The sequence below is a fragment of the Maniola jurtina genome, chromosome 4, assembly GCF_905333055.1.
Source record: "Maniola jurtina chromosome 4, ilManJurt1.1, whole genome shotgun sequence".
In the NCBI taxonomy this organism is placed as follows: domain Eukaryota; kingdom Metazoa; phylum Arthropoda; class Insecta; order Lepidoptera; family Nymphalidae; genus Maniola; species Maniola jurtina.
This window is the reverse complement of record NC_060032.1, coordinates 4,825,508-4,845,424: the sequence shown is the minus strand read 5'-3', so window position 1 is coordinate 4,845,424 and position 19,917 is coordinate 4,825,508. Positions and strand designations below refer to the sequence as shown.

General features: G+C 38.7%; 2 protein-coding genes across 3 annotated transcripts in view; both read right to left on the bottom strand.

Moving 5' to 3' along the window:
- Window positions 1-1,479, bottom strand: part of LOC123864797 (choline-phosphate cytidylyltransferase A-like) — a 28,965-nt gene extending 27,486 nt beyond the window's left edge. For both annotated transcript variants that reach the window (XM_045905480.1, XM_045905478.1), the window contains exon 1: window positions 1,023-1,479. In XM_045905480.1, the coding sequence (XP_045761436.1) occupies window positions 1,023-1,160 (138 nt within the window). In that variant the 5' untranslated portion in view covers window positions 1,161-1,479. The remainder of the gene's footprint in view (window positions 1-1,022) is intronic.
- A 1,626-nt stretch (window positions 1,480-3,105) lies between these two features.
- LOC123864759 (importin-5) lies at window positions 3,106-19,903 on the bottom strand. Its single transcript, XM_045905397.1, has 18 exons — window positions 19,730-19,903; window positions 18,831-19,064; window positions 17,561-17,703; window positions 17,101-17,302; window positions 16,026-16,151; window positions 15,474-15,685; window positions 13,768-13,999; window positions 13,204-13,347; window positions 12,502-12,621; window positions 9,571-9,766; window positions 8,660-8,812; window positions 7,413-7,586; window positions 6,788-7,092; window positions 6,084-6,224; window positions 5,505-5,724; window positions 4,954-5,254; window positions 4,302-4,515; window positions 3,106-4,128 (listed from the first exon to the last, which is right to left on the bottom strand). Exons 1-18 carry the CDS (start codon window positions 19,808-19,810, stop codon window positions 4,045-4,047), a joined length of 3,282 nt encoding a protein of 1,093 aa, XP_045761353.1. The 5' UTR covers window positions 19,811-19,903; the 3' UTR covers window positions 3,106-4,044.
- Window positions 19,904-19,917: the final 14 nt, after the last annotated feature.

Genomic DNA, 19,917 nt, shown 5'->3' with positions numbered 1-19,917 from the left:
CTGTTTGTTAAACAAGTATCAAATAAATTACTTAAAACCAGACAATATTGGCAGTTTCTCTGTTACAGTAAATGTTCATGGGTGGCAGTGATCTCTTAACCTTAGTGGTGACCTTGTTTGCTTGCTATTTAAATGAATTGAATTATAATTATCATCATCTTCATCCTTTGCGGAGTACAGTCCCACTCTCCGAATTAGAAGGCCACGGTCCAGCTCGCTGGCTTAATGGGAATTGGCAGACTTCAAACAACTTTGAGAGAACATTACAGGTAACTCTCAGGCATGGAGGTTTCCTTACGACTTTTTTTTCAGCTCCAAAAAGATAAAGGTGCATATCCAAGAATAAAATCCAGATTCCCCCAATAAGAGACCAACATTTTAACCACTAGGCTATCACTGGAATAAATTGAACAAAAAGAATGGAATGGCTTTAACAGGATCAGCTACAAAAGCACATAAATCCCATAATGTAAGAATTGGAACAATAAACTAGAGCAAGGGCTCACACTAATGCCATTATATCTGTCAGCACTTACTAAACTAACCCTGAAAACTACAGGTTACTTAAGGTTAACTAGAATTAAAGCAAGTTCCTATATGTATATATGCAAAATGTTATAAATGTGAAAGTGTGTCTGTCTGTTAGCACAGCCCATCCATTCAACTGATTTAGATATTTGGTACAGATATAGCTTGTAACCCAGGAAAGGACATAGACTGTTCTATTCCCAATACATTAAAAAGTTCCCGTATGATTCCTACAAAACTTAAACCCACATGGCTGAAGTCGGATCATCATCAACAAAGATAACCTGCATCCTTACTAAATACTAACACACATAGAATACTTTTGTCCCAGAAATCATAGAGTTCTCATGGCCCATGGGATTGAAACAGTTTAAGTTTGACCATATGCGAATTGTTTATCAGTCTATTGTTGTTCATATTTTTATTTTTAAGACAAATATTTAAGTAGACAAATAATTATTTAATATTTATCAATAGAAGAGATTAAAACTCACCGGTCCAGCGTCTATAATAGACGTGCGGCTGGTGCTTTCAAAACTCGTATCACTGCTGATCCGTCCTTCGCCACCGCCTGATTCCAAGTTAGAACTCATGTCCTCTTCTTTTCTGACCCGAGATCTCTTGCGGGACATTATAACATCGCCTGAGAGTTTTGCGTCTTTTATCTCGACTCTCAAGTAAAACCAAAAGTTTTTAGATGCTTTCTATATTTTTATTCAAATTTTTTTTAACTCACTGAGCTGATTGAAATACTTCCTGTCTAAATACCAGTCATAACCTCACTACACGTTAAGTTTTCGGTAAATATATTCACAAATTGTAATTAAGTAACAATTTCAAAAAAAAACTATTAATTAAGTACTGTAACTCTTTAATTTTAATAAAAATGTGTTGCAAATATTAAATACCATAACAACAAAACACGGCTAAACCATAGACTATGCGTATTGGGCTAAACTTGAAACTTGACACCGAAGTCATCACTTGACAACGCTTTGACAATGACACGACACCAGTGTTTCCACTTATGATTTTGGTTTTTACCTAGGTATTATCTTAGGCGCATAATTCATTGGCGAAGTAAATCGCACCCATCTAGTGCAGCTCCACGCCATAAAACGAAATTGAAATGAAGGCGCAATTTTTTTATTATTTAAAAGAACAACATCATTTGAAATTTGCCAAAACATATCGAGTCATGTGTTGAAGAAGATGTTTGGTCTCTAGCATTTTCTAACTTTTCTTACTTTCTGCCCTTTTCTAGCTTATTGAAATTCGAGCCTAGCCCCTTTGATAAATCTAACAAAAAATTACATTGGGTTGGTGTAAAATAGGGTTATAATGAGCTTTAATCTATACCCAACGTTAGTCGTTTCGCCCTATTTTAGGGCAACATCCCAAAAAGTGGAAACACTGGACCACACCACCATGACAGATTTGACAATTGACGCTATTCAGCAGTCATTTGTCATTGACTGTCATTGTCGCAGTCAAAATATTTTTAGAGAGGACCATAGACCAAACCACGACCAAACTACTGGCCACGTCGCGTTGGCCAGGAGGATCAAGAAGGATAGACTTACTAGCCACCACCAGCCAACACTTTATGGACATGGCTGACTCGAGGAACATCCAATGCATCCAGCATCCTATTAATATTATTACGCATACCTACGCTCTATCGAACTTACTAAGTTTTGCTAAACCTACTTGAACTTCGCTTCTCTTACAAATGTCGCTGACTTGCTTCGCTCGCCACCTCCATTCAACCTCGTAGGTTCATTTCATTCAAAATTAGGACAAGATATGTACTGCAATCTGGTTTGGGTGCGTGCTCAGATTCCGGTCTGGTTCTAGACCACACTCAACCTACCTACTATCATCATCATCATCGCGTGCCTTCTTCGAAACGAAGTTTGGCGATCATCATCCGAAAAGCTTCTCTACTATACTTAGGGCCAATTCAATAACAATAAGGGGACGAGGCCAGCAGAGCCGCCCGCTCGAGGCTACGCACGGCGGTCTCTCGACATTCGGCAAGGAAACTCGTGAGTGAAAATGATGGATTCAGCTATTATAGCATTTATTTCTGAAGAAGAAAGAGAGGAAAAAAAAAAGAAAAAGGGATATGTGGGTCATGACAGGAAGAAACGAGTGTTCGAGGGTTGTGAAAATTTCAAACATTTTCGACACTCACTCACTGGCTTGCACTCGTATCCACATGTACATATTTATTATAAAATGAACTAACTACGATTAATTTATAAAGTTAGTGAATATTTTGAAGTCCCATCTTAGCAAACAATATCTAGGTAGAATGAAAAGCTCGAAAAGGTCGCGTGGCCGCTGGCGGCCTCTCGTCGCCGCGGGCAGTACCACTGACAAGACGCGCGTGGGTGCCAGGCCGCTCGCGACCTTTTCAAGCGATACTGGTCTTTTAACTATGTAGTTAAAGTTTAAAATTCTTTCACACTGAAAGTGCTCGCCGCACCGCTGCCGTTCCGGTGTGAATCGGTCCATCTAAATGCAATGTCTGCAGGATTTGGCTTAAGAAGGAATACCCAAAAAAAACAATAATTCAATGCCAATAACTTTTATTTTCGATAAACAAAGAAATGTATATACGTTATATATATATTTAATGAATAAAATTATTCCTTAGAAACATCACTGAAACAGAAAAGTCTCGTCAGAAAACTACCAACATCCCAACGCAACCAAAATAAGGCAAACAAAAATCGGGAATGTCACAGCCCAATTTTATATAAATTACCAAAAATGAAGAAATGAACAATAAATGCTCAAATGTATGCTGCAGGAAATGTAAAATTTCTCTATCAATAATGATAGTAAATCACCTTTAGAATTAATCGAGATTATATATACATATACATTATACAATATTCAAATGTCTAATATCTTTCTCATTCAATATTCTATAATTTCCCCAACCTAATTACAATATTAACATTGAAATTGGACCATCTGCCATCATCTATCATCATTTTGTTTCAAATATTGACATTAAAAATACATATTAGAAATCGACATCATGGTCAAGTTCAAGACGTGCTACTTTTATGTGGCTGATCATCAAAATTAGTATAAAATATATCACAGCAATTTTTAGCTCAACTGATAGATACTTCTTGAGATCGAAGAAAACAATTTCATAGAACTGTAGGGATGGGGGGTAATATTTCATATTAATTACAATATAGGTTATATTTTTTTACACCAGTCATTACAACGAACTAAGTTCGAATTTACACACAACCTGTGTTTATTAGAAAAGTTTATTTTATTATCTATTTTGTCATAATAGTTTATTTTTACTTTATGTAAATATAGCACAGCATGATTAATTTTATTTTTCATTTTCATTTAATGGTCTATGTAACTAGTCACAGGGGATGTGGGCTCGTATAGGGAGCGCGACTGGCGGTGGGCAGCCGGGGAGCGACGGGCGAGGGGCGAGCGGTGAATAAATACAAGCGGCGAACTTCGGAGCTGGCACTAGGTGGAGAGCGCCACTTTCAGCGCCTCCTTGTGTTCGGTGCTTAGCTGCATCACGCATGAGTTAAACAGTTCTGTGTTACTCTGTAACAAAACATGATCCTTGTATTTCAAACTAAAAAATCATCTAATATTATGTAATGCCAGGACATAATCTTCCTATTTGCTCATTTTCAGCTGTTTCAATACAAGTAACAATCTCATCAAATGCGCACTGAACGTAATTTCATTTGGTACAGTACAGTAGTGTTACACACCTGTATCTGTCGAACTAGCGCGACCATCTGCGCGAACACGGGGTTGTCGTCGGGTACAGCGTCGTGCAGGAAGGCCTCCGCCAGCGCCGCGATCACTCGCTGCGGCGCGTCCGGCGTCGCGAGCGCCGCGTGCCCGCTCGCCACCAGCTCGCACAGGAGGGAGTACACGTGAGGCGCTTCGTCAGTGTCTTCCACTACAGGTAGCCATGTCAACCTGTAATTAGAAGCTCGTGCTATACCAACTACTTTGTACCGCTGCAAAAATTTGATTCTCACCAATCCATACTAATATTATAAATGCGAAAGTGTGTCTGTCTGTCTACTACCTTTTTTACGGCCCAACAGTTAAACCGATTATGACGAAATTTGGTATAGAGTTAGCTTATATCCCTGGGACGGACATAGGCAGACCACGGGATCTTTAAAAACTAAAATCCACGCGGACGAAGTCGCGGGCATCCTCTAGTGCCTAATAAAGATTTATAAAAAAAAAATTCATCCCTGATAACTGCGAGTGATTGTATTTCATGATCAGCTCGGCGATGGTGAGGGCGAGTAGAAGCACGGCACGTGCGCACGAGAGCTTTCTGCTCGACACCATCATTGTCGATACAAGACCGATAAGCCAATCGAGAAGTGAATAGATTCTCACCAATGCCTGATGATTTCATCCCTGTTGATTTGCGAGTGGTTGTATTTGATGATCTTGGTGACGGCCGAGATGGCGTTCTCGGTCGCGTTGAGCTTCTCCACGGAACGCGAGTCCGGCTCGGCAACGATGGCGGCGAGCAGAGGTACGGCGCGCGCGCACGCGCCTGCGAACTGCGGCCCGCCGAACTGCGCCAGCACGCCGCAGCCGTAGGCGGACGCTTGCCGGACCTCCGATTCGGGCTCGCGGAGCCCATTCAGCATTGGCTCGAGGAATATGTCTTGGTATTTTACGCATGCCGGACCTGCAGTTCAAATTATTATTAAATGGTTTATTTTTTAAATTTTGAAACTCATTTCTAATACGTACTGCTAGATTATGGAATGCCCTGCTGTCTTCCGTTTAGCAGAAAAGAATAAGCACCTTCTATGCAGGCACAATCCACTTTTGTTTGCATCATCACTTACTACTTGGTGTGATTACAGTCAAGCGCCAATTACTATATTAAAGACGTATGTGACGTCCGCTACAAGGAAAGCAATGTCAACACTCACCGCCAAACTCTATGACGTCATCAAAGATGCAGATGGCCCACTGCCGGTCGGCGTAAGGTCGTCCGGGCGCGAGCAGTTGCACGAGGTGTGGCAGCAGAGAGTCGAGTTGCGGGTAGAAGCTGTCGCGGTACGCAGACATGAGCGCGTGCAGCACGTCCGCTACACGGGACAGACCATAAACGTCTTCGTTGTCTTCATCAGCTAGTTGTTCTTCCACTACCTACAATTGATAAACATTTAGATTAATGCCAATAACCAACCAGCTTGTAGGAAATATTATAAATGCAAAAAGTGTGTTTATTTGTTGGTTTATTGGTTTATAATTCCATCACCTCGCAACACAGCAACGGTCGATGTGATTTTCTGCATGGGTATTGGGTATATTAAAAATCTGGCGAGTGACAGGCTACTTTTTATGCAGGAAAATCAAAGAGTTCCCATGGGATAGTTAAAAACCTAAATTCAAGCAGACAAAGTCGCGGGCATCAGCTAGTTTTCTATAAATGTAAAAAAAAATGTTGTTACTAACTGCATAGAATATGACACTACAATAAGATTATAATAAACAAAAAGTTTTACCTCGTCATAGTCCTCGTCGGCGCGTTTTTGACGACGCTCGGTAGCGCGTTCAAAATGTTCAGTGAGTAGTTTGTTCAGGATGCGAAGGACTTCCGCCATCATTTCATCAGACAGGCATCCTGTGCCCAGCAGTTCAATGCACTGAAACAAAAACATTTCCTTATTTAAGGTGAACTTACTACGACAACGACGGTCTACAATTGTAACTGGATGACGATTCTCTAATTGCTTGTCCAGTAAACACCAATCACTTTCAAAACCTATATCTGGGTTTCCTTGTGATACTAAAAGAGGAAACTGTTGACAAATTAGAAAAAACCGGCCAAGTGCGAGTCAGAATCGCCCACCGAGGGTTCCGTACTTGGGTATTTTTTCCGACGTTTTGCACAATAAATCAAAACTATTATGCATAAAAATAAATGAAAATCTGTTATAGAATGTACAGGTAAAGCCCTTTCATGTGATGCCTCACTTGGTACAGTTAAGTAACTTTGAAAATCGAAACATATTTATGTTTTTTTGTTTGTGATGTAATGTAACCACAAATTAACAGTTTTCGGATTTTTTCCTTTACTTGTGCTATAAGACCTACATTCCTGCATTTCATGATTCTAGGTCAACGGTAAGTACCCTATAGGTTTTCTTGACAGAGACGACGGACGGATGGACGGATGGACGGACGGATAATTTTTTTTGAGCAGTACCTTGGCAAGACTGTTGAGCAGCTCCACCTGCACCTCCTGCTCGGGCTCCGAGTCGATGGCCTTGAGCAGTTCGGGCAGGATGTACGCCCACATTCCCTGGATGTACTGCGGGCCGCGGATGCGCGCGCACTCCAGCAAGTACGGCAGCGATTCCGCGGCAGCCGTGCGCACGTTGTCGTGGAAGTAGAACTTCAGCATCGGCACCATCAGCTTGACGACGTCCTCCGCGTATTCGGCGAAGGCTTCTTTAAGTTCGCGCGCGTAACATACGAGCATGTCGCAAGCAGACGCTTTGTCTTCCAGACCTGTAAAACATGTTCCATGATGAATATCATGTTTTATTATAATAATTCATACATGAAACGTTGACTGCCGAGAAGCTGGCGGGAAGGCGGACAAGCTTTGTCTCTCAAACTGCCCCTCAATAATAACTGATTACTTTTGATTTTACAAAATATTATCAAAAACCTCAAACATTTTGAGATTTAGAGTGTATGTATAGAGTGCACCTGTAATTCAGTATACACTTGTGGAGTAATACCTCCCACGCAGATTGCTATGTTCGGAGGAAACAATAATTATTTTTACAGATTTTCTGCAGCAAAAAAAAATCTAGTCTATTAACCTGCAGTTTTAATGCCAAAGTTCTGTTGTTCGCCCAGCGTCACAAAGTGCCAGTCGAGGTCTCCCTCAATCACTTCGAGGTCTTCATTGTCCAGCAGCGCCACTTCGGGCTTCATGGCGGCCGTACGCATCACCGGCTCCATCACCATGGGCAGGTATTGAGCGAATTTCTTACCTATAAGGCAAAAGTAATATTTTTTTAATGTGAGATAGGCTTGCTCTTCACAGCAATCATGCTTAATAAAAATGTTGGAGTGTGCTTTCCTAGAAGATGCCTATTCACTCATGCCTTGAAGGTATTTATGTGGCAGGAAACACGGTCGCCCATTGAAATGCTCTTCGAGCATCCTGTTTTCTGGCACAAACTGGTAAGTAAGGTTTGGATCAATATAGATGAACAAAAACATTGTAGATTGAAATAAACTCTACCTCCTAACACAGTTGGATCAGGTGGATCACAGTTACGTTTATCAAGTTTTTACTCTTATTTATACATCATTCTGTAAAATTATGTTATTCAATGGCAAAATATGAGGAAACACGAGATTTTAATGTTTACATTTTACATTCTAGTTCTGCAAGTTGAACTCTCAAAATTTATTATAGTGTAAAACTTTATATAGATTTGTTAAATTTCATTCCAATTACAATTTACATCATAGCAGCATGCAACTATACTATATCTATAACTATACAATATCGTAAAAAGCATTGCTAATTGAAGTTTGTAAGTGAACTGAGATCCGTGACTACCTATGAGAGATAGAAATGGAGCAATTGCCACTGTTACTCTGCCAATGTTATGGAAGTGATAAAACCATATTGATTTTACCACTAACGAACATTGGGCTCTACAAAACATCTTTTTTAATAAATAGCAAACAAACAAGCAAGGAGGTCACTTGATGTTAAGTGATTACTGCCACCCGTTTGATATGCAGCACCAGCACTGCCATCTTATCAGGAATGAATGGTGCAACAATGGTAGGCAGACCTAATGGTCACAGACATTACACCATTTGGATGATGGGAAATTCAGATAGAGCCCCTGCCATTCAGTTCCATTTGGATGATGCCATTGAGTTATAACTGCAAGCCGAAGAGCTTGCAGTCATAACAAAAAATTACTCCACACTTCTCAATACATATCTACATTGTATCCAGTGTCAAGCCATGGTAAATTGCTAGTAACTTATAAAGGGGTCTAAGAGACTTTTTTCGACTTCGATCAGTGCTGTAAAATCTTACCCATTATCCTACAAATCCTGGACCAGGCGGAAATAAGGTAGGAAGTCTGCGGGTCGTCTGCAGGCAGCTGGTCGCCCTCTGTGTGTGTCTTCAGCAGCAGGTCCATCACTTCCGACGCGTCAGACATGAACTTCTCCTCACCCACCGCCAAACCTGAACAAATTAGTATACTATGTTTTATTAGCCGAAACGATGGCCATTGGAGTGGTCCTTGTGTGGAGACCGCCTTTAAGTAAGCGTAGAGTGCTACGCCCTCCATCACGATACACCGACGGTATAAAGCAGGAAGTGGCTGGATGAGGAAGGCTGAAGACCGGTTGTGGTAGCTCTCTTTAGGGAAGGCTTATGTCCAACAGTGGACATCCACAGGCTGATGTTTTATTAAATTCATAATTGGACACCTTATTTGTTGTTTCAAAGTCAAGCCCATTTATGAATATGCAAAATAGGAACCGTTTTAAAAATCTTAATGTGTATTCTAAGGCTAAAGGGTAAACTTTACCCTCCTCAGGCGTCAGCTCCGCCAATCTCCACAGGGCGATACTATCGCGGCGTTAGTTTATATCGAATTTTGTCACACAGCGTGATTATCGCCGCGATTCTCTCGTATGTGGAGATGTGCAGTTTTTGACTGTCAATAATTATGGAATTTGTAAGATATTGGCAATATATTCAAGTTTGTTTATCCTGTTTATTTTAGAATTCATAGAATAGAATAGATTTTTATTCAAATAAACTTTTACGAGTGCTTTTGAATCGTCAAATAATTTACCACTGGTTCGGAATGCCGTTCCTACCGAGAAGAACCAGCAAGAAACTCGGCGGTTGCTCATCTCAATATAATATTCTCATTTCATATTTGAGAACAGTACCAGTATCAAGCTTGATTCCGATATTTGGTATAGACTCACCGATAAGGCTGACGCACTCAATGGTCTTGCCGCGGAGCATCTTGAACTCGTCAGTGGTAGCATTGGCGATGATGTACTTGAGGCAAGGCATCAGTCTGTCGTAATACTCCACGAAATCTTTCTCGACCGTGTCGGCGACCGACGCGATCGTCGTCACTATCTGTTCCAGTACCAGCTTTGTACCTTTCTCCACCAACTAAAAAAGAATATTGTTTTTAAGCAGACACAATTAGATTGGACACATATCTACCAGGGTTGGCATTGTTATTAACATATGTTTAAAACAAGTTTATTAACAAATGTTAAAATAAGTGTTTTAAATATGTTTTTTTATTTAAAGAAAACAGTTTTAAACCGGTTTTGAAAAAAAATTAAACTCAGCTCACTCAGCCCTTTTATAATTTTTTTTTTTTTTTTTTTTTTTTTTTTTTCTTTTTTCCTGTTATTATCTGCAATCAGTCGGGGGACTATAAGCAGATTATTTGGGCTAATTTTGAGATTTAAAACGGAAGGGCCATTGCTCCAACGTCCATCACATATCGAGCACGTCAGCTCGTTTTAATCTTTTAACTCTGGGGGCGGCTAGAAGTGAGTTGGCAAGTGGGTTTGGATGCTTGGCAAGACGAACTTTGTGGTTTTTGGAGTACTTGTTTATTTCCTCAGCAACAGTTGGTATATGAAGATACTGGTGTAATTCATCGTTGCGTGTAAACCAGGGCGCGTCAGTTATTGTCCTTAGTATATTGTTTTGAACCCTTTGAATCCGCATTATATTTGTCTTACAGCTTGTGCCCCACAATTGTATGCCATACAGCCAAAGGGGTTTCAATATAGTGCAGTAAACAAGTACTTTGTTGTTAAGCGTTAGCGTGGATTGCCGACCAAGCAACCAAAGCAAATTCCTGAATCGAGTGTTTAGTTCATTCCTTTTTTGATCTATGTGATGCTTCCACGTCAGACGTCTATCCAGATAAAATCCAAGATACCTAACGCAAGTAGTTGTTGGCAATTCATCGTTGCCTAGTCTCACGGGAGGACAGTCGCCTCGTCTTAAAGCAAATGTTACATGTTGTGATTTGGAGGCACTTGCTTTTATACGCCACTTTGTTAGCCAATTGTTGGTTTTATTAAGATGTTCTTGTAAGCGGCCACTAGCTTGATTGGGGTCTTTATTACACGATAAGAAGGCGGCATCGTCGGCAAACGTAGCTATGGTAACATCTGGTGATTGTGGTAAATCACAAGTGAAAATGTTGTATAGTACAGGTCCAAGAACTGAACCCTGGGGAACTCCCGCGAAGCATGTATAAAAGTTAGACCTGGCATCGCGCTGCTTAACTTGAAATATTCTATTGTCTAAGTATGATGCCAACAAGAGGAACATAGAATGAGGTAAAAATGTTTTGATTTTGGCCAAAAGTCCTTTGTGCCATACTCTATCGAAGGCCTGCTGAACATCGAGAAACGCAGCTGAGCAATATTCTTTCTTTTCTAGACACTGGCGTATTGTATGGTAGACTCTGTGAACCTGTTCTGTGGTTGAGTGTTTTTTGCGAAAACCAAACTGGTGTCCTGGAATAATGTCACTGTCATCCAAAGCGTCTTTTAGTCTAGTCAGAAATATTATTTCCCAGACCTTCGATAGAACAGGAGTAAGGCTAATAGGTCGATAAGAGGTGGCTTCTTCTGGTGGTTTACCTGGTTTAGGTATCATGATGATTTGGCTTACTTTCCAGATGTCAGGAAAATGGCTTTTTTGGAGCATACAATTGAAAAGGTTTGCCAAAAAAGTAAGACACTTTTTAGGAAGTTCCTTAAGTAACCGAGGGGTGATCAGATCGAATCCGGGCGCTTTCTTGCTGTCGAGAGAAGCAATGGTTTTTGAAATTTCTCTAGGGGAAGTTGGTTTTAGAGGTAGGCACATCTGTAGATCTTGGTTAAGGATATCTTGAATTTCTGGGTCGTCTGGATCAGAGGAGTCGTTGGGCTGAAATACATTGCTGAGGTGGACAGCGAAAGCTTCCGCCTTTTCACTGTCAGTTCGAGCCCAAGTTGAACCTGTTCTAATAGGCGGAAATTGTTGTTGAGGCTGTTTAAGAGTCTTTGTAGCCTTCCACAGAGATCGATCTCCACGACCTGCCGGTGATAACTGTTCAAGTTTATTTCTGATCGCATAATTAGATGAGTCTGCTAGTATATTTTTAAGTTCCTTTATGGCACGATTTAGACTAGTTTTGTCATCTAGACAGCGTGAGTTTTGCCAGACACGTCTAAGTCGCCTTTTTTCCTCAATTTTAGATCTTATCTCTGATGGAAGGTAAATTCTATCTTGTTTAGGATTTAAAACAGGAGTATTAACCCAAGCTGCAACTTGGATCAAATTTGTCACATATGCGGCAGCTTTATCGATGTCATTTGTGTTCTGAAGTGGAACTTTAAGGTTAATATTATTGTTGAGATAATCTCGGAAGGACAGCCAGTCAGTCTTGTAGTTATGCAGATTATCTCTATTTTCGCTCCTTGATAGAACAGTATTGCTCACCTCCAAGATCAAAGGGGAATGATCCGACGATCCGTCTAGACTTGATTCGATTTTAATATAAAGGTTTTATAATGACAGAAAAATAATAGAAATGCGAAAGTGTATGTTTGACTTTATCATGTCAAATTATGTGAACATTATCATCTGATTCTTGGGAAGGATGTCTTATTGCATTTTAAAGTTTATGTAAGTGAACTGAGATCCGTGACTATCTATAAAAGATAGAAATGGAGCAATTGTCACTTTTGCTCTACCAATGTTATGGAAGTGATAAAACCATAATGGTTTTACCGCTAACGAACATTGGGACATTCAAAACATGTAATAATTTCATCAAATTGTTTAAATAATAGTTTGAACTTTTTTAGGGTCCATACTCTTGTAGTTACCTCTTTAAATTTGGCAGTCAATATGGCTTCAAGCTTCCCCATCAGTGGGCCCAAGTATTGTGTAAGGATTGACTTAGGGCAGTCTTCACTGAAGTTTACCAAAGCTGCTGCAGCATGAGCCTGGAATGATACGAGAAATTGAAATTTATATGGCAAAATTAGATGAAACATCCAATATCAAATCTCTCGCCATTTTTTGTTTTACTTAATCTATAGTTTTATTCCTGTCATATATGAAATCTACACAATTTGTTTACCTTTTTGTAAAAAAGATCAATACAAGTGGGTAGATAAAAAATATCTAATATGATTATTATGTGTCATGTGCTACCAAGCTCAATAAACGTGTTTAACCTTACTCTCGTATTATTTGAATCGAATAATTCCTCAGCCTTTATACATTTATTGTGAAATAATCCATAATTCTTCAATAAACAATGTTGTGAAGTACAATTATCGCCAGATTATTGAGATTGAACCAATAGTCGAATTTATATTTAAAAAAGCAAATGGGCTTTTCCTGGGTTCCTAGTTCCAAAAAATTAGTAGTGTCGGAACCAAAAGAGACTGTAATGAATTTCTGACTTAGTTTAATAAACATCTATAGATAGGATAAAATAATAATTCATACATACTGGCTTGTTCGTCTAATGGTTTATAACTGACTTTGAAACCATAAAGGAATATCAAAATAATATTTACCTGCACACGAGGGTTTGCGCTATCGTCCAGAACTAACAGAAGACCTGGCACAACCTTGTCATGGAATTTCTTCTCGAACACCGGCGCGAAATCCGTCGACATCTGTCCTACTGCATTGCATGCAGCGTAACGGACTCTTGGGTGCTGCAAGAAGTATTACAAAAGAACTATAAAGTATGGATAAAAGTCCAACAATTAATATTAATTAAAAAATTAACATGTTGAATTTTTTTCAAAAAATGTATATCTAATGTCACTGGGATTGGTGTAACGATTCTAATATTACCCTTTACATCCAAATCTGTTTAGGCATTTAAAAGTTATGGTGGAACAAAGAAACTTACATATTTACATACATGAAACATCACACTCCTTTTTGAAAAAAATACATAACATCATGTGCTTTATCATTTGAACCTCGAAAATGACATGAATGATTCTTTGAGTTCTAAGCAGATGCAGACTTGAAACCACATAAGAATCCACTACAGGTTAATAAACAAAGTGAACCTATCTTTGTAAATATCATGAATTTTACATTATCAAAACTCATTAGGTACTTACAGGGTCAGTGAGATAATTGAGCAGGGCTGACACAACTTGGTCAAGCATCTGTTCCATCTGTTTGTGGCAGCCCTCGCCAGCTGAGGAGACAGCCATCAGGGCCGCGTGACGTCGCTTCCAGTCTTCCGAAGCTAACATCACTGGCACTTGGTTGACAATCAGTCCTAACATAATTTTGCCTCCGAGACCACAGCACATGCGGTCTAAGGCAGACTCGGCTGCTACATAGTTTCTGTGAAAGAGGAGATAAGTCAGTCATATGCATTGTCATAGTAGACTAAACAAGTTTTATTATTGAGGTTTGACAATATAACTGCTTAACGACGATTGCTTGACTTTCAAACAAGCAAAATGATGCAGGGAAACACTTTCGACGAAGGTTTTTTTTCTAACGGTAATTTTGTTTTTGCAACTATTTTTCTATAAAATACAACAAAATGGAGTGCGAAATATATCCCTTTCAAAATTGTATGATTAAACATGTAAGATACATTTTTACAGGAACATATTGGTTTATAGAGGAAGAACACTTTTGGATAGTCTTTTAATTACACATCATCATCATCATCAACTGATAGACATCCACTGCTTCTTGTATGGACTTCCACGCGCTACGATCTTGCGCCGCCTGAATCCAGCGGCTCTTTGCAATTCGTTTGATTTCGTCGGACTAAGAGAAGTTTAATATTAGTAATATTTTCTGAACCTTAGACCAAATCTACAATAAAATCAAAACTAACTTGTAAATTAATATTTTTCAATTCAAACATGTAATCAAGGGACTGACATCCAAATGTATAAGGAACATAGAATGCTAATTATCTCGATAATTTGCTCTAGTAAGATTATTGAAGGCAACATTATTTGAATACAATGAAGCCAATGAATATAACCTTACAATCAATTTACGAATTCACGGTGGTTCATAATTGATGTGACTTCCTGGATAATAATAATTGGATGGATTTTCTGAATAGCATAACCAGCTGCCCACCTTTAATAGTAATCAGTTAGATCACGGAAAAAAACACATATCACATCGTAAAAGAAGTATTTTTAATTTTATTATATCCTGGATTATTTTTTGCGTCGCGATGTTATTTTAGCGTAATCGCCCAGTTGTAATCAATTTATTCACTTATCAATCTCTCAATTTTGACTTGATTGTGTATTTTTTTGACGTATTTCAAAAAATATGTCTAAATTAGACTAAAATTGAGCTTCCCAGAAGTATTTTTTAAATATAAATTGCTAGCAAACAAGCAGGCATTAAGCGCCAGGCAGGTCAGCTGATGTCAATGGAGTACCGCCGCCCATAAACATTTACAATTCTAAAGGAATCACCAATGCATTGCCAGCTTTTCAGGTTTTTTTTGTCAACCTCTTATTCATTGGCGCAGTGCATTCCATCTTAGACTGCATCATCACTTACCACCAGGTGAGATTGCAGTCAAGGACTAACTTGTATCTTGTAACATCAAGTAAACCTAAGTGGTTTTTTCGTTGTGTCAAAAACAGACTTCCCAAACATTCCATATTTGATCAAAAATAAAAAAATCTGATTAAAAAAAAGGAATTTGTGCATCCACCCCTTGAATAACTTCCTTATTTAATAAAATGTATTCAATAAATGTTGAAATATAGACTAGGAACACCACCGAGCGAAGGGAACTGATTGTACTCCAGAGATATTACCGAGTACTTACAGTTCATTGTCGTCATCAGCCGCGTTGTCCTGCACGGCCCACTCGGGGTCGTCCTCCAGTTCGCACATCATCTCCAGCACCAGTGGAGTCAGCACTTGCACCGCGTTGGGCACCACCTTGCGCACCATCGCCGGCACTGTTTCGCACAGAGTCACCACAACCTCCAGGGTTAGCTGACGCCAGTTGTCCTCTGCGTCTTTGTCGCCAATGACCTGTGACAACAAATTAAATGGTTTAATGATGCACAGATTTCTATTTTAGTTAAACAACTTTATTGTTAACAAAATTGCAGAGTAAGAATACATGAGAACACTTAAAAAAACAAAGGGCGACCTTGTCACTAAACTGATCTCTTCCAGGTAACCCATAAATAAAAACTTTTAGAACTGTAATAATAATGCCAACTGGACACTTATCTTTTTCCTACTAACATAAAGCATAATAACATAGATAAGCAAAATGTCATCAAATATTGTTGTACTTTGATCAGTTTAGATGAAATTATATAACTGTTGTACATTATTTATCAATGCAATAAAATAAACAGCTCACCTTTATACAAACTTGGAAGATTGTCTCCACTTGCGGACGTAGGAATTTGGGTGCTGTCTCAGCCAGCTCAATAAGGACTTTCAATGCAGAATCATCGTCTTCTTCCTCGATCGATTGGACTACGACCTGTCGATAAAATGGGATACCTACACTTAGTTTTAAACACCTATAAATGTTACCTAATTATGGGTTATCAGCAATCTTTATCATTATCTAAATCATACTAATACATATTATAAATGCAAAAGTGTGTGTTTGTTTGTCCTTCAAAACGCCACAACGGAGCAACAGATTAACGTGATTTTTTGCATGGATATAGTTGAAGTTCTGGAGAGTGGCATAGGCAGCTTTTTATCCCGGAAAATCAAAGAGTTCTTAATGTACGACAACTTGTGCTTATGTATGACGAGTTACTATCAAACTCCAATCTATTGAAAGACAGGTGTTAGCGAAACCCTCAATTTACTGTAGCACACTAAGCAGCGTCCATCTCATTAGGAAATGTTCACATTGAAGATAGTGTGCAAAATCCAAAAGGGATTTATGTTGCAATTAACCTATAACACCAAGACAAAGCTAATGACTGCAAGGCATGTGTGATTCCGTGTTTATTAAATCTGCTTTTCCTTAGCAGACATACTCTCTTAGAATGTTGTAATGTGCGTGCACATTGGCACTATTGTTGTGGCAACATTGAGACTAACGTGTTTCTGCAAAAGCTTTATTTATGCCAGCTATGGAGAAATTGATTGATCTAAGGTTCCCTTCACACTGGCATTTCTCCAGTGTAGACATTCGTCGAACGCGTGTGCAGCGCAGACGCCAACGTTAACACCTGGACGTTATACTGTCTACAATTAAATATTATATTAATTAAAATTTAATTATTAATATTTTGAGTTGGTACATGATGCTGCGCTAACGTACGACCTACTACATGCTTGCGTGCGATGTGCGTCACATTGTCGCGGCATCTACGTTCCGCAAACGTTCGACGAACGCAAACACTGGAGAAACGCTATGGTGATGGGGCTTTAAATGGAGGATTTTATTCTGAACGTATAGGGTTTATTACCTGCATGAAGGGCAGGACTAGATCACTAAAGTGTTTCTGTATGGCTGGCTCCTTGTCATGTAGCAATATGAAGGCGCCCACCGCCTTAACGGCTTGCATGCGCAGCGCTGGAGACTCTGTGGGTTGCAGCGCAGACAGAAGCATCCGCTTGATCACGTCCAGGTTCTCATTCTGGCGGTTACCAAACACACCCGGCACTGATCTGTTGAATTCACATACTTTTTTGGAGGCAGCCAAAAATATTATAAAACTTCATTCATTCAAAGCTGCCTAGCCTGCCTTGGCCTGCTTATACATTTTACATGAATCTGCGTCGACTAGAGGCATGGTGGGACAGATAATACATACATACAAAATCTCGCTGCACATGCTAGTGAACACCTCCCTATAAGGAACATGCTGATGTATGTATTATATTGATGATTAAGGAGAATCAACATTTTATTAAGGTTATACTTACGTAAACATTCTGATGCCAGCTTCTTTGATGTTAGGGTCCTGTGAACTTGCACAATTGAACATAAACTGAAGAAACTCTGGCCATTGATTGACTCCATCGTCATCTATGTGGTTTCTTGCTAATTCCGATACTACATCACATATCTGTAACAACATTGTAGATTTCATTTGCAAAATTATAAGTACTTGAGAATTAAAAAATATTTACAAAATCAATATTAATCAGAGAGAGCACTTATTGCATTTGAATACAAATAGAAAGATCTTTTATATTCATAAAAAATACATACATATTCATATTATCTTTAATAGACCTATAATTTGGCTCAAATTAGATATGAGGAGTCATTGATTCAAATGAGTCACATATGAAATGAATACTAATACAAAGATAGCTTTACATATAGCTTGTTCTTACTCATCCTCAAGTTTTAGTCATATTTTTGGTTATATGCTACTATGCATTTCAAACGAGAAGAACATCAGCAATTTAATTGTATAGTGGGTACAAAACAAGTAGTCCAATCTACGAAGTTGTAACATGGCAGTTTATGCAGGTATACATTACAGACTAAATTCACAAGACCAGTTGAGATCTGTTTCATTACAACGCTCACACAATGCCTTGAGTTTAGATTAAACTACTCTTTTGCACACACCGTAAGCTGTATGCCTGGTCAAATTTTATTTATTACTAGCGACTGTCCGCTGCTTTGCTCCCATAGGAATTACAAAAATCTAGCTTTATTCTTTGCCTACATTATAAGACAACCTCTGTACAAAATTTCAGCTTTCTATATCCAAGGCTTTAGGCTGGTGTTAATGAGTCAGCCAGTGAGTCAAGACTTTTTATATGAGATCCTACTTATTCTAGCATTATTCTTATATTTTATTCTCTTGCCTTATAAAACAGTAAAAAGCTATTTGTGGTTGGTTTAAGAGATGCCAGTTTATGGAGTGATATTGAAAATCATAAATGATCATCTACTGATGATCAATCTCAACCCATCACTGGCCCACTACTGAATATGGGTTTCCACTTATAAATGATACTCATTTGTTACATTCAGAGATAATAATTTTAATTAATTTAACTTTACTAACTAATATTAATTAATTTAAAAACTAAGAATAAAGTGCACTTTAGTTTTTCTCACACAATTGAAGATTTACTAAAGAGATCATAACTGAGCAAAGACAAAATACACTTTATTGATCTCAACCTAAGCATAGCTTAAACTAGTATAGATTTTATTAATAAAACATCTCACCTTGCGCCTCAACGACTGACTAACTTCCATTTGTAATGTGAGGAGGAGTTGTTCCCGCAACATTGTTTGCTGCTCAACTGGTAGTTTGGGGAAGAATTCAAAGAATTCTGCACTAAGTAGCCTACGGAGGAGAACTGCAGCTGTCTCCCTGCATTCTTCGCCGAGATTTGCATTTTGAATAGCACCAACTAGGTGGACCACTTTAGTTTCAGTTGGGATGTCGTTGTAAACTTTCTGTTATAAAAATACATTATTTTAAGACATAACAAAACATTACTTGATAATACATTGGATACAAAAAATAATATTAGTACAGCAACCTCTAGTAGGACATTTAAAAGTTTCTTTTTTTTCAAGAAAATTGTTACATGATAACAGTGGATATTTTTTAATTTAGGTAAAAATAAAAAGTAAAGCGGTAATTGTCACCGCTAAACAACGACCATATCAATATGTGTAGCATCAGGTATTAAGAAATAATATGTACTTCTACTAATTACAGAATAAGTGCTTAAAAAACTAGGAAACAGCGATTGTTGATTTAATTAACGAAGACGAGTATTTATAACGCAGAACCACATGCCGGAGAATCCAATTAAAAGCCGCCCGCCGAATGCCGATGCATCTAACATGGGCAGAGGTTGGTCGACAAAAATATACCATGATGATTACTTTGTGTGCCACTGCGCAGCATATCACCAATCAGCAGCGCAATAAAACAATACTTGCAATTTACCTTGAGTAGGTACATACTTGTGCAAATTAAATTTTGCTATCCTCCATGACCACGTTTTGACACGAGGCCACAACCCATCATTTTTATAGATATTACACATCCAACTACCTATAGCATTTCACTCCAAGATTATGAAAACTAAAATAATATAATTAGCACTTACTTCGGCCTGGGTTCGGATTTCGTTATCTATTGATAATACTGTGCTAAGTAATTGGTAAAATTGCGCTTGATCTCCTGCCATGTTGAAAAACAATTATTGAAAAGGCTCAACTTTTTTTCATAAATTTTACGCGGCTGTCCACCATAGAGTAAAGCTGTCCTCCTTGCTTTTGCTTAGATTCTTGGGTC